Source organism: Ochotona princeps, chromosome 8, assembly GCF_030435755.1.
Source record: "Ochotona princeps isolate mOchPri1 chromosome 8, mOchPri1.hap1, whole genome shotgun sequence".
Classification (NCBI taxonomy): Eukaryota; Metazoa; Chordata; class Mammalia; order Lagomorpha; family Ochotonidae; genus Ochotona; species Ochotona princeps.
This window is the reverse complement of record NC_080839.1, coordinates 13722300-13737418: the sequence shown is the minus strand read 5'-3', so window position 1 is coordinate 13737418 and position 15119 is coordinate 13722300. Positions and strand designations below refer to the sequence as shown.

Sequence of the window (15119 nt, the reverse complement as noted above, 5' to 3'; positions counted from 1 at the left end):
TGAACATGCAATGCTGTCGTTTCAGGACAGTCTGACACACAGGCCAAGATATCGTAAGTAAACATCTTAGAATTCCAAACGCCCTGGTAGACACCATGCGAGTGCTACGGGGACCGAGTCCCATCTCTGACTCAGAATCCATGAGTGACAGGAAGGTGCCAATAGGTCTGAGCGGCACCAGAAGAGAAGCCAGAGCTGGTTGCTTATCTTGGCGGTGGCTGCTGGCACAAACTACACTTTGTTCTTGACCGTCCCAGTATGGCCCTGCTTCCTGGCAAACAACACTCTGGCTGCCATGGAGAGCTCTGGCTCTGGGTCCCCACCCAATTTCTGCAGCCCCAAAAGAAGCATCTCCAGGCACATAGACAGGCTTCGAGAGGCTGCTCCTGAAAGAAGACAGGCCTTCTAGAACAGTCCTTCTCAGTGGTCCTGACGCAAAAGAGGACACAGGATGGCAAGCAGCATGAGGGTGAAGTTAAAAATAGAAATAAAGTTTGTGGCCCAAAAACGGGTGGGGAAAGGAACCCACATCAGGGACCAAAGGAAATGGGAGGGTGTGTCCTGCCAGTGCATGAAACAGAATCTCATTCAAAACATTCACTTGCTACCAAGTCCGAGTTTAATACTGCAATCAGGGATGAGCTGTGCTTGGTTTGGGAATGCACCACTAACCAACAATATGTAACAGCATACCTTCTAGAGCCTGTGCCGACCAACTCCACTAGGCCTGCCAGAGAACATTTCAGGATTCTCAGGTAAATCTGCCTTCCAGATAAATAACAAATTATTTATTCATTTGAAAGCCGGAGTGACACAAAGAGGAAAGGAACAGAGAGAATTTTTTCACATGGTAATTCACTCCTGAAATGCTCACAACAGCGAGGGTTGGACCAGAATGAAGTCGGGTGCTAGGAACTCCGTCTGGGTCTTTGACATTAATGGCAGGAACGCAAGTACTTTGGGCCATCATCCATTGCTTCTCAGGTGCATTAGCAGGAAGCTGGATTGGAAGCATGAAGTATCCGGGTCTTGAACAAGATACTCAGGTATATTTGTGATGCTGCATTCCTGAGTGGTGGTTTAACTCACTGCATCACAGTAGCTGCCCCCCCCCAAGAGTAATTCTTTAGTACATGCATATTACAAGTTTACTCCTATAAATGCCTTACAAATATTTGTCTATTTATTTGAAGGCAGAGTTACACACAGAGAGAGACAGAGACTTATAATCTGCTGGTTCAATCCCTAAATGTTGCAATGGCTGTGGCTGGGTTGCTCCAAAGCCAGAAGCCAGGAGCTTCTTCCAGGTCTCCCATGTGCATGCAGGGGCACAAGCACTTGAGCTATCCTCTATTAACTTCCCAGGCATATTACCAGGGACCTGGATCAAAAGTGGAGCAGCCAGGACATCAACCAGTGCCTATATGGGATGCTGGTGCTGTAGGTGGCAGCTTTACCCTATAAGCCACAGTGCTGGTCCCTACTCCTGCAATTAAATGGGTGTCCTGCACTCTCATTTTATTTTTATTCACTTATTTGTTTTAAAGACAAACACACACACACAGAAAGCTCCTCTCCCCAAATGCCCATAATAGTTGGGGCTGTGCCAGAATCAAGACAAGAACCAAAAACTCAATCTGGGTTTTCTACCTGGGTGGCAGGGACCCAAGTACTTCAACCTTCACCTGCTGCCCCCAAAGATCCACATTTGCAGGAAGCTGGGGGCAGCAACTAAGTCAGGACTTGAATTGAATCACTCTGACATGGGATCCAGCTGTCCCAAGTGGTGGCTTAAATGCTGCACCCAGTACCTGTCCCTGGTGGTCCATAGACCATGTTTGCTTCATCTGACAACCCTACCTGAGATGAGAAGCAGAACTGATGAAAGGAAGCAGAGGCAGTTGGCAAGGCAGGGAGAGAATACCCCTATCTATGTCACAGGAGCCTGCGTGGGCAAGAGGGTCTGTAATTTGGCTGCGCCAGGATGACCTCTCACACATGCCATGACAACCCAACAGTGCATCAGACAGAGAAAGAGCAAGCAATTCAAGATGAATACGAGCAGTTAGCACCTTCAAGGGTGACCTCTCTCAAGCATCGTACCCAACTCCAGGTCTCAGGGTCTCCCTGAAAGTAACAATTCCCATGTCTTCCTGGGCTGTTCCAGAAGCTTAGCAACTGTGGAGTGACTTCAGAAAAGGGTGGCATGTACTTTAGTCAAGACCACATCCATGGACATCACTTCCACTTCCAAGGGGATCATTTCCATGGCTGTTACTAACACCAGGGTCCCCAACTACATGAAACAAAAACTAAAAACTGGAGGGAGAGATAAACAACTAAAAAATAAAAATCAAGACCTTAGGCCCGGTGGCATGGCCTAGCGGCTGGGGTCCTCGCCGTGAACGCCCCGGGAACCCATATGGGCGCCGGTTCTAATCCCGGCAGCTCCACTTCCCATCCAGCTCCCTGCCTGTGGCCTGGGAAAGCAGTCGAGGACGGCCCAAGGCTTTGGGACACTGCACCCGCGTGGGAGACCAGGAAGAGGTTCCAGGTTCCTGGCATCGGATCGGCGCGTACCGGCCCGTTGTGGCTCACTTGGGGAGTGAAACATCAGATGGAAGATCTTCCTCTCTGTCTCTCCTCCTCTCTGTATATCCGACTTTCCAATAACAATAAAATCTTAAAAAAAAAAAAAAATCAAGACCTTAATTCTCCATTTTATGTAACAGATAGAACCAGCAAGCAAAAGATTAGCAAGGAAACAAAAGTCCCCAAAAGAGGATGAAAATACTTCAGGAAGTTTATGGAAAGTGTAAGTAAAAGCTTTTGAAATCAGTATATGTGATAGGTCTTCAAAATGTGCATGGAAAATGAGTGTCATCAAAAAACTATGGATGGATTTTAAGAATTTTTATATCAAAATAAACTTATCCTTTGCTTTCATTTTCTAGACATTTTTAAGTAGCCTCATATAAATCAACTGCACCCAACTCACATATATAGAACACTCCAAATATATACCCTTCTCAAGTGTCCATGGAACATTCCCCAGGATAGACCATGCTAGGCCATTAAACAAAGAAGGCTCCATAAATTTAAAAGGGTTAAAATAATAGCCAAATCAAATCAAAACGATATGAGATACAGATAAAAAGCAGTACTTGGAGGGCAATGTATAGTAATGTCTATATTTAAAAACAAACCATCTGAAATCAAAGCTAAACGTTATACCTTAAGATATATATAAAAAAAAGGGCTCAGCGTGATGGCTCAGTGGCTAAATCCTCATCTTGCATGTGCCAGGATCCCATATGGCCACCAGTTCGAGAGCTGGATGGTCCACTTCCCTTCCAGCTCCCTGCTTGTGGCCTAGGAAAGCAGCAAAGAACGGCCCAAGGCCTTGGGACCCTGCACCCACGTGGGAGACCCAGAAGAAGCTCTTGGTTTTTGGCTTTTGATCGGTTCAGCTCCAGCCATTGTGGCTACTTACAGAGTGAGCCAGTGGACAGAAGACCTTTCTACCTGTATCTCCCTCTCTCTCCGTAAATCTGCCTTTCTAATAAAAAAAATAATAAATGTTTAAAAAAAGATACTAGAAAAAGAATAAAGTCAAAGCAACCAGCCAAAATGACATGAAGACTAAAGCACAAAGAATCATAGAACACGAAAACAAGAGCAAAATTCTATAAAACAAACAAAAAAATTAGTTGTTCAAAAAAGATCAATTTGGTTAAGATACCAAATTGTTCATACAATTTGTTTCTCTGTTTCATATCAGAGTATACGGGTCTGAGAGTATATCTGGCTCTGTTACTGGGCAGGTAGTGGTGGTGGCCCAAGAAACTGAGCCCTGCCACGCAGGGGGAGACCTGGAATGAGTTCCTGGCTCCCAGCTTCAGCCCCTCCCAGCTGTAGGCATTAGGGAGTGAACCGTGAGTCAGAACTGTCATTCTCTGTCTCTCAAATAAACCGATTCATTTAAAAAACTCATTAAAGGTGTCAAGCCTTTGCCTAGGTCAAAATAATGAGTCAAATTACCAGAATCAAGAATGAAAGAATGGTATTACTAACCTCAGAGTCAAAAAAAAGGATTACAATGGACTACTATGAACAATTGTGTCCCAACAAATTACATAAGATGAACTGGTCAAATTCCTAGAAAGCCACAGACAACTTAAATTGACTCGAGAAGAAACAGATCCTTTCCAAGTGAAAAGACGGAGCTAATCAAAAAACTTCCCATGAAGAAAAAGCCCAGGACCAGATGGCTTTATTGGTGAATTCTCCTAAATACTTCAGAATTAACTTCAATCTACAAATTATTTTGGGAACTAGAAAATAAGAGAACATTTCCCAATTCATTCTGTAAGCCAGTATGACTTATATTCCAAGCGGAAAAAGCTATCATAAGTGAACAACAGGATACTATCTCTTCTGAAATCAGATGGATACCCATATGAATATACTACCAAAAAATCACTGGATTGTATAGTTTACATTGGTAATGATAATAGTACATTATCATACCTTGAAAAGAAATATTTTAAAGTGGATCTCTCTGGTGGGGAATTGTGGACATAGCAAGAATTCTTAATGCTTACCAGTATTTGGGAGGCTTACAAAAGTGTCGTTGGGCAAGATTCAAGCAAAGCCGGGGATGCGGGGTGAGGGAGGAGGCTATTTTGGGGATCATATGTTTTTTATTCTTCAGAGAAAGAGCAGCTGTTAAGGGTGGGAGGCATTTAGAGTACAGAAATTAATTTCACTTGGTATTAAAAACATCTGGTTGTCAACATGAAATTCTTTGGAAGTCACTCTATGAGCTGGGCTGGCATGATTACCTTCTCAGACTAACATGTTTTAAACTAATAAAATCAGGCATTTAGGATCCTCAGAATAATTCCTGACCATGCTGCGGGATAAAGTACAAAGCAGAAAGCACTCCAATTTTCAGCAGGCGCTAAACCCTATGTGTTGGACAACCTGTTCCCACACACAGTGTGGCTCTGAGCTCTGCTTGTGTGTGCAGAGCTTCCTGGCCTTGAACTCCAGTTCTGTCCCTCACAGTCAGGGTGAGTGCTCTGAGCCTGCGATGGGGTGTGCGCCAAGCAAGATGATTTCTGCAAAAGGTCCCAGGCCACTGTGCAAACTGGTAAGCAACAGGGGTATTAACTGTTTCCATTTTTAGGAAATAAACATTCTTTATATCATGCTAAGGTGTCATTTTAGGATGGCTAACGTATATTTCTCACAGCTCTGTTTCATTTTTTTGCTGTAAATGGCATAAGATTCTACCAGGCCGCTACTCCTGGAGTTTTCCCATGAGACACTGGTTAAGGTGCTCCCGGCATATTAGTGCAAAAGGCCCCAGGTGCTGCCCCATCTGTCCTTCACGGCACTGGCCCTGGAGGAGTCACATGACGAGCTCTTGGTCACAGCCAGCTTTCATGTAGTGATGTGATTTCATACCTTCAAGATCTTCCTTGGGATTCATGGCATTCCCTTGGAAACAGGTTTCCTTCCTGGTAGGACTGTGGTTCATGCAGGGGAAGGAAGTGACATCACAGACAGAGCCCCACGACAGGTGGTGTGCATGGTGGTCACTGTGCAGGACTGAGTGGGGCTGGCCGAACGCCCTCATTGCCCATCCTCAGGAGGCAGAAAAAACAGGTGGTCCCACAGAGCAGCAAGCAACAACCTCCCTTTGCTTTCAGAGTGTTACCTGCACGCTGCAGTTCTGGAACGGGGAGTAGCCATCAAAACCTGGGACCCAGGAGATCAGTATGCTGTGTGCAGTCCTGTTGTAGATGCTGACCTCAGTAGGCGGGGAGGGAATCGCTGGGGAGAAACAAACACATACATGCAAACACACATAACCAGACACAGGAAGCTACAGTCACGGAGACCATTCCTACCAACCTCAAGAGGAGCCAAAGCCAACACTGCTTTCAGGGTGCTACTCTGAGCCTGAGGGTCACTGCGCCCACCTGCAGATAAAGCTTTCAGGAGAGCACTGGCTCTCCTGCTCCCTGGTGAACACAGGAGATGCTCAGCTCCTTCACTGAGCCTGCCTGTGTTCTAAGCTCACTCTGCCTGGCCACTTGGCTGGGTGCTAGTGTGCCATTCAGGGGTGAGGGGTCAAAGCCCTGTCCTGGTGGAGGATGGAGTGTGCTGCCCAGAAGGAGAGACCTATATTCACCAAGGACAGGAGTACACTGTGGCCAGAAGAGAGGTGCCAGGGCTGTGTGTGTGTGTGTGTGTGTGCTGGGCAAGGGTGCAGCCACAATCACCAATTAGCAGTGACATGTGGGATGAGGGGAGCTTTCTCAGTTACGATGGAAGAAGAGTCACAGTTTGGGGACTCTTCATTCTTAAATTTAAGTTTTAATCATGACACTTGTAACTGAAAAAAAAAGACTGCTATCACCCTCATGTACTTACTAAGACACATAGACTTCACATCCCTCAGTCATCGCTACAGTCTTCCAAACTCCATCACAGATGAGCAAACAGAGACCCAGAGAAATGAAAAGTTGGCAAAGGCTACTGGGTGGTCAGTAGCAGAGCAGGACCTTGAACTTTGGTCTGCCTGACCCCTCTACTCAACAGGATACCAGAGGCTTGTGTCCCTTGAGGGGGCAGCCAGCACACTGGCAGTAGCACTGGCAGAGATGGGGGGGGCTGGCCCACCACTTGACCCAGTCACATGGCCCCAGGGCAGCTACTTCCCTACTGTCCCCTGGGGTTTCACAAAAGGGAAAAGGAACACCACCTCCCCTTGGGGATAAGTGAGGCCAGGGAGGGAGGGGTGATGGACTGGGACCACATAAGTGGGTGCCAGGTTCCCTTCTCAGGACTTTCAGTTTTACTAACAGACACGCAGCTTGGTGAGGACGAACAGGCAGTCTATGGGGCCAGTCCTTCCCTACATAGATCAGTACTAGTACTGCTTTCAAGTATCTGTGCTTCCACACCGAAATCTGACCAAAACCACCAAAGTAATAACAGCAGAAGAAGAGAGTCTTAGTTGCTTTGACACCTTGGTTGAAGCCACCTTGGGGCTGGCACAGTGGCTCAAGAGGCTAATCCTCTGCCTGCCAGTGCCAGTATCTCATATGGGCACCAGTTCATGGCCCAGATGCTCCACTTATGATCCAGTTCTCGGCTTATACCTTGGGAAAGCAACAGGGTATGGCTTGAGTCCTTGGGCTCCTACACTCACTGGGGAGACGTGGAAGACACTCTTGGCTTTTGGCTGCCAGCTTTGGATCGGCTCAGCTCCAGCATGGCAGCCATTTGGGCAGTCAATCGGTAGATGGAAGCTCTCTCTCTCTCTCTGTCACTCTTGCTCTCCTTCTCTTTATAAATCTACCTTTCAAATAAAAATAAGCACATCTTTAACATAAATAAATGAAAGCCAAAAACGTAAGTTTGGAAAACAGAACTTATTTTTTAAAAAAAAGATCCTGTGTCAAATATGAAATCAAAGCAACACTTTTTACTTTATACATTTTAGGTGTTAAAATGCTCAGACTTTATGAGAATATCATTACACATTTACACCCACTCATGAATTTCTGAAATTCCCAACATAGCTTTTGAAAATTGTAATGATGGGATTTGTAATGATGGAAGGAAGTTATACACTTCCTCTTGTGCGACTTTTTTTTATTCCAGTGGATTTTTAGAAAACGCCCTTCACAGCCTTTATCTGTTGATTTCCTTGGAGTACTATTTTGAGTTATTTGCTTGATTTACGATTATTTCCTTTGCAACGTAGAGGCCCCTTGCATCTACACCCAACCTGTAACACTCCATGAAACACCTTCCATCCTTGCACAACTTCCCTCAGGATTAGGTGGAAGGTCCACAAACCCAACATGGACTTCTCAAAACCTAATTCAGATCAGCCACTGAGCCATTAAAAAGGCTTGGGAGTAAGGAAGACAATTTGAAAGCCTTGTAGATTTCCTTTTCTTTCCAGCTTCTGATTTAAATATTTTAGATGACATAGGAGGGAAGAGAAGAGGTGGAAGGATCGGATCACTTCCGTAACCTGCCTTTTGGGACTTGCGCAGAGGAGCCTTTCACACTGTTGGGGTAACTCCTGCTCAGCCTCTAGCGAAGGCAACAACAGGGAGAGGTAGATTGGTAGAGAGATGCCTGGAAATGTCGGGGGGCCTGCAGTGAAGAGCTTCAAGCCAGCAGCTGCCAAGGCTTGTGTCTGGCCTAGCTGGGAGGACACAGCCTGTCCCGGAGATCAATGCCCCAGGATGCCCCGGCCAGGGCTCTCCCAGGGTTAATTAGGACAGGATCACCGGGGAAGGGAGCACAGTGAAAAGACTCTGATCACTGTAGCTATTCTCCAAGCACAGCCAACCTAGCTAATGATTCCCCAAGACCTGCCAGACACTGCACCAAGTGCTTTTATTTGCATTAATTCTCAACAACAGGTATGTTCTGAATTACCCCACTTATCAGAAAGGATCACTGAAACTTAAAGAGGTGAAATGACCCATCCAAGGCTACAAGGCCTGCAGGTGGGAAAGCCAGGACTATGACCCCAACCGCAGGAAACTGGCTGCAGGGCCTGTGCTGGGGCTCCGTCCTTCCCCAACCCAGCTCCCAGAATACCCACAAGGCTCTGGCCTTGTGGCTCACCTTTGATGTTGATCTGCACACCCTTGGACACAGTCAGGCCTTTGTCATTGTGGGCCTCACAACTGAAGACGGCCGCCTCGGTGAGACCTGGGGAGGAAGCACACCAGTGAGACCAGCAGCAGAGAGGATGCCATCCATCAGCATCCGGGGGGGGGGGTCCTTTCTTGGCTCATGCTTAAGCCATAGTGCAAAGTGAGTTTAGAAGAGGTGCTCGCTATGCAGAAAGACTCCTGGAGTCAAAAGCTTTTAAGAACAAAAGCAGTGCAAGCCCCAAAGGCCACAATTTTCATTCATTCTGATCCTGACAGTGAGACATTAAGTAATGAAGCAGTTATCAGCAAAACTTTTCAAGTACTGCAAGAAGATTTGGGAATTACTGATCCCCCAACATAAGAAAAATGGATTGTGCAGACCTCATTGAGGCAAGGAGGGGTGAGCAGTTGCTTTATGATGCCCGCATCCTGTGTCAGCTGCTCTGTTTCTGGTCCAGTTCCCTGCTAATTTACCTGGGAGAACGGAGGAGAGAGTCGCATGGTTTGCTGATTCCTGGTGTTGGTTTGACTCAGCCCTAGCTTTTGCAGCCATCTGGGGAGTGAATCAGTGGATGAAAGATCTCTCTCCTTCTCTTTTTCTTTCTCTCTGAGTATGTGTCTGCACCCCCACCTCTGTTGCTCTACCTCTCAAATAAATAAATAAATCATTTTTCTTTTTAAAAATATTACTTTCTTCTTATTTTTTAATTGGAAAGTCAGATATACAGAGAGGAGGAGAGAGATCGAGAATGGTCCTCCATCACTGACTCACTCTCCAAGCAGCCACAATAGCCAGCGTCAATCCGAAGCCAGTAGCTTGGAGCCTCCTCCAGGTCTCCCACGCGGGGTGCAGGATCCCAAGGCTTTGGGCCACTCTCCACTGCTTTCCCAGGCTACAAGCAGGGAGCTGGATGGGAAGTGGGGCTGCCAGGACACGAACTAGTGCCTATATGGGATCCCGGTGTGAGCAAAGCTAGGACTTTAGCTGCTAGGCTACCGTACCGTGCCCAAATCATTTTTTTTAAAGTAGACTCTGAGACACGCCTTAGTGCCTGCTCAGCCTGAAGTACATACTACTATGTCACTATGCTACATACACTTCAGAAGAGCAAAAGCAATATAAAATCCAACTTAAAACATTTCCAATGATGTAATGAGTAAAAACTGCTAAGTTTCCAAGCATTACTTTAACAGAAGATAGAGTGCTAAATGAAGTGTATCATTGCAAAAGTTTCAAGATATCCCTGACCTAAAAATAAATAATTCATTTGTTGAGTTTAAATGGAAAGGAGGAATCCTGATTTCTAACACCATTTTCTAAGACACAGAACCAGACTCCCTTGGAGTGATGGTCGAGTAGAAGCTGAGCCTATGTGAAATGTAGCACACGTGACACACGCATGCACGCACACACACCTACATATTCTTACCTATACACATACACACACATGCTTGCATGTTCTTACACACATGCACATACACATACACAGACAGGCAAGGATGGAATATGTCACAGAGACAAGATTCCAGGGCAAAGAAATCTCAATGACCAAAGCGAGAACAATTCAAGGAAGAAAAAATTAAACAAAATGGCATAAGATTACAACCCATAGTACAAAGTAAATACCCACACACCTTTACTGACATAAACAAATGATTAAATAAATAGGGGGTGAACAGACACATTTCCTGTGCAGAATTGCACACTTTATGTGCATGCTCCACCTCAGAGACATGGAGCACAACTCCATCATGGACGCACATACAAATTTCCTTCCAAAAGCGATAGTTTGAAAAGTAGCGGGAGAGGAAGGAAAACTCTAGAATGGAGAACTGATGAACATGACCTCAGCTGTAAGATCAAGGTTTATGCTAACAAGGGCCCATCTTGTTGGTGGAATAGATCCTTGGGACACCAGCAGCAGGGGGCAAGGCAGATCGTTTTCTTCAAAACAAGTTATTTGTCTTTTTCATTCCTGTTATCTCATGAATTATGGTGGAATCTTCCAGAGGAATTTTTCCAAAGGCTGTACATCATGTGATGATGTCATAGCTCTATTAACAGGTGGAATATGTGCTTTTGCATTCTCATCTTATAAAGGTTTTCCATTTGAATTTCTTTCATTGTAAAATTTGAACAAACATATAGGAGTTAGGCATGTTTCTGGGGTACTATATGATGCTGAGTTGCATGTGTACACTGTGCAATGGCCAAGCAGGTTAATGTCTTTATCTCTCCAAGTATTTAACGTTGCTTTACAGTGGAAACACCCACAACCTCAGCAGCTTTTTACTAGAGAATGTACAATACAATGAAATCACAGTCAGCCCTGTGTGCAACTGCTTGAGTGTCTCATTCAGAAACAAGAGAGAGCTGCTGCCCACATTTACACAAGTTATTTAGGGCTCAGGGATTCAGAAGATTGTCAAGGGATTTTTAACCCAACATATCTGAGAGCGGATGCCCCAGAGTGATTCCAGAAGGTGAGAGATGTCTTCCTTACTCTGTAGGGAGAAGGAGCGGTGAGAGGGAACAGGAACTGGCAGTGGAGTACCTGGGTTCATGTCCTACCTCTGCTTCTGATCCGCTTCCTGCTAACACAGGCCCTGGGAAGCATCAGGTGATGGCCCAAGTGCTCGAGGCCTAACCCCTACACAGAGGACCTGGACTGAGTTTTCAGCTCCTGGTTTCAGTCTTGTCTGGCTCCAGCTGCAATGACCATTTGGGGAGTGGGCCAGTGGACAAAAGATCTCTCTTTCAACTTAAAAATTAATACTGGTTACAAAAAAAAAAAAAAAAAAAAAATCCTACAGGAGGACAATCAAGACCTGAAAGTGAAATTGGTTCCTGTAGGGCCTGGTTCTAGAAGGAAGGAAGTCATTTTTCCTCTCTTTGTGCTTCTTTCCAAAGTGCACACAGGTCAGGAAAAACAATCTATAGCAAATATCTGGGTATAAGGCACCCACACCAATCAGAATCACTCAGCAGTAACCAAACATACTACAGCAGTTCTCCACAATCAGATGGTTAAAGTCCAGAGTTCAAATCCAAGGCCAACACTGAGAGGCAGAAACAGGGTCAAACTACTAACAGGTATAAGCAGTCCAAAGGGAAACTTTTTCCCATTTCCATATGTATGTGTTGATTGCCAAGAAGCATCATACAGTGACTAATCAAAGACTTTCTAATTCACATGTATGCCACAGAGGCAACATGTTCAAGGGATAAGGAAGAGAAAGTCACAATAGAAAACTTTCTCCAAGACACGATGGGCACACAAGGCTGAGAAGAACTTTTCTTGGCTTCATTTTTGTGGTTGACCTTTCCTGGCTGGTTGATGTACAGTAGCCAGGAGGGTACACCAGGCAAACCCAGCTCCGACCCTCTAACAATAACCACTAGACTGGAATAGATCTGGGTGCTGCCCAGCCTAAACCCTTGTGGCTTTCCAGTGAAGAAAATCACCCACGGCCTGCCCCCACCCGCCACCCACTCTGTCCCAAGTGGCCTCCGCCATCTCCCAGAGTTGAATTGTCTGCTCGTGGGTGGTGGGTTTCACCCCTGGCAGCGAGGAGTTCTCCTTCTCATCTAACTGTTGTGATGGTTCACACCCCTCTTGCTTGGCCCTCCACTGGTTTGAAAACAAAAAAAAAAAGACAACCCGTGACTGAGGCCTAAAAGATATTTTTAAGGAACAGGATGTTCCCTTGAGGGAAGCACAATGGAAACGCTGAGGAAGCAACTTCTGAGAGCACAGTTAGGCCAATTCTTTGAGCTCTTAAATTAAACAATCTTGTGAAATAACTAGATAAACAACACTTGTTCTTCATTTTATATATATATATATATATATATATTAAAAAGTGTCTTTTAAAATGCTTTTATTTTGAGAAGGAGAGAGAGATCCAATCTACTGATTCACTCCTCCAAATTCCTGGTCACCAGGAACTCCTGTGTGGGTAGCAGAGTTCCAACCACTGAGCCATCACCTGTTGGCTCCCAGGGAGTACATTAGCAGGAAGCTGGAATGGGGTGCAGAGCTGGGACTCGAACTCAGGTGCCTGGACATGGAATGTGGCTGTTCCAAACTACTTATTAATGCTCTACTGTGTTAAATGCTTGCCTCTAATTTTGTGCTCTTGTTCATCGTGCTACCAAAGAAGACGGCACACAGAACATACTACATAAATGAAGCAGCTTATGAACTTGGAACTTTCTATCTGCCATCATTCATTCACATGGCAAATATGTGCTGGGCACCTATTGTGTGGTAGGCATTTTCCAGGAATTTGGGATATAAGAATAAACAAAGACCCTTGTCCCTAAGGAACTCTACAATAAATAATAACCTTGATAGAGAGTGAAGTATCTGGGAGCCACATGCTGTATCACAAGACAATAAAGACCATGGGAAAACAGAAGGGGACCAGAGGGTCAGGGCGGGTGGGGAAACAGGTGGTAATTTTGAATGGGGGGAGGGTGAATTCCAGGGAGAAATGGCTACAGGGGACAAACTTGGAATGAAGGAATAGGTCACGTTGATGGAACAAGAGGGACTTACACAGAAGGAAGCAGGTGGGCAGGCTTTGATCTCTGGGTGGAGGGGAAACCAGGAACTCACGCTGGGGTTGACACCATCTGACTTGTGTGTTATCCCAGGATGGCTCCAGCTGCCAGGGGCAGAGCAGGCCCTAAACCAGCAGCTCTATGCACACCGCCAATTCTTCTCTGATGTGTAAAATGAGAGCTAACAATGTCTACCCATATCACACCTTGCTGTGAGGTTCACGGTTATCTTTGGAGGAAGTATTTGGAGAATTAAAGGCCAAATTTTTAAGAAGATTTATTTATTCATTTGAAGGGCAGGTATACACACGCATGTGCACACACAGATATCCTTGAACTGCTGGCTCATTCCTCAAGTGGCCACATGGCTACAACGGCCAGAGAAGAACTGGTCCGAAGCCCGGAACCAGGAGCTTCCTCTGGGTCTCCCACATGGGTGCAGGTGCCCAAACACTTGGGCCATCCTCCACTGCTTTCCAGGCACATTAACAGAGAACTGGAAGGGAAGTGGACCCAGGTGGGTCTTGAATCAGCATTCATATGGGATGTCAATGATACAGACAGCAGTTTTACTTACTGTTCCCCAGTGCAGACCCCTAAAATCTGACTTCTAATCTGGCTCCCTGTTTATGGTGTGGGAAAGCAGTGGAGAATGGCACAAGTCCTTGGGACCCTGAACCACTGACCCATACAGGAGACCTGGAGGAAGCTTTGGGCTCCTGGCTTCAGATCGACTTAGTCCTGGCCATTGTGGCTATTTGGGGAGTGAACCAGTAGGGTGAAAATCTCTCTGTCTCTCCTGTAAATCTGCTTTTTGAATACAAATAAATAAATCTTTTTAAAAATAAATGCCAATTATTTTCACTGTTATTACAAGAATAGGAATACATACATACATACATACATGAATTGGTTAGCTAATTAACTAAAACAAACAAGTTTAGTTGTTTCCAAAATGAAGACTTAAATATAAATATCTTTTTTTAAAATACAAATCAGAAACATGAGCCTTAATCTACCACCTTTAACAGAGATTCAATTGAAATTTAATTGAAATTCAATTTGTAACTACTGCTTGTCAAAATAACAACACAAAAAACTTTACCACCTGGGACTACAGCCATTTGGGGAGGTTGTTGAGACACCATAGGCTTTCTCCCATTGAGTCACTGACTCTCCAAGGTGTGCTGTGAGGCGCACATGGCTGTTATCCCTCCTTCATATGAAGATGTCGACACAGCAGAGCTAAGTGGCATCGGTTCATGTGCCATAGCTGCGGATGGCAGGTACCAGTCTATACCACATGTACCTATTCCACACCAGGCAGCGAGAACCCACTGCAGTTCTGCTTCCTGTTTTGGGGGAACTGGGTTTTGCTGTGGCAAAGTGCCCCTTTAAAAAACTTATTTTTTTTTGTAGTTGTCAATAGTTTTGATAAACAAGTTGCAAAAAAATGGAAACAAAAATCAGCCCAGAACTGTTGCGCACTGTCCCCAGGGAGGAGCTTCTATGACAGTACGCTACAGGTGCCCATCTGTGGCTAACAGCTTGCTCCATCATGCCTTACTTATGTGGAGGATGAAGCTATCGGGTCTACAGGCCATATGAGGTTTGCAGAATCATTTGGGCTGGCCTTGCCAAGCCTGCTGCAGGTGGGACTAGAAACCCAATAAATCTATAGCAGGATAAGTTTCAAATTAATGTTGTCCGGTCTGTGGAAGCCATTTTAAATCTCCACATTTTTCCTGCCCCTGGCAGAAAAAAACAAACAAACAAACAAAAAAGGCTCGCCAGTCCTGCTTCCAGGAACATGATCCCAAGCCCGAGTCTAACACCTGGAAGCGCCAGATCTATTC

General features: G+C 45.3%; 1 protein-coding gene across 1 annotated transcript in view; it reads right to left on the bottom strand.

Moving 5' to 3' along the window:
- The window catches only part of MERTK (MER proto-oncogene, tyrosine kinase), a 106066-nt gene that overhangs the window by 43653 nt on the left and 47294 nt on the right, over positions 1–15119 (bottom strand). The window contains exons 5-6 of the mRNA XM_058667622.1: positions 8665–8751; positions 5726–5841 (exon numbers count right to left, since the gene is read on the bottom strand). Of these exons, the coding sequence (XP_058523605.1) occupies positions 5726–5841; positions 8665–8751 (203 nt within the window). The remainder of the gene's footprint in view (positions 1–5725; positions 5842–8664; positions 8752–15119) is intronic.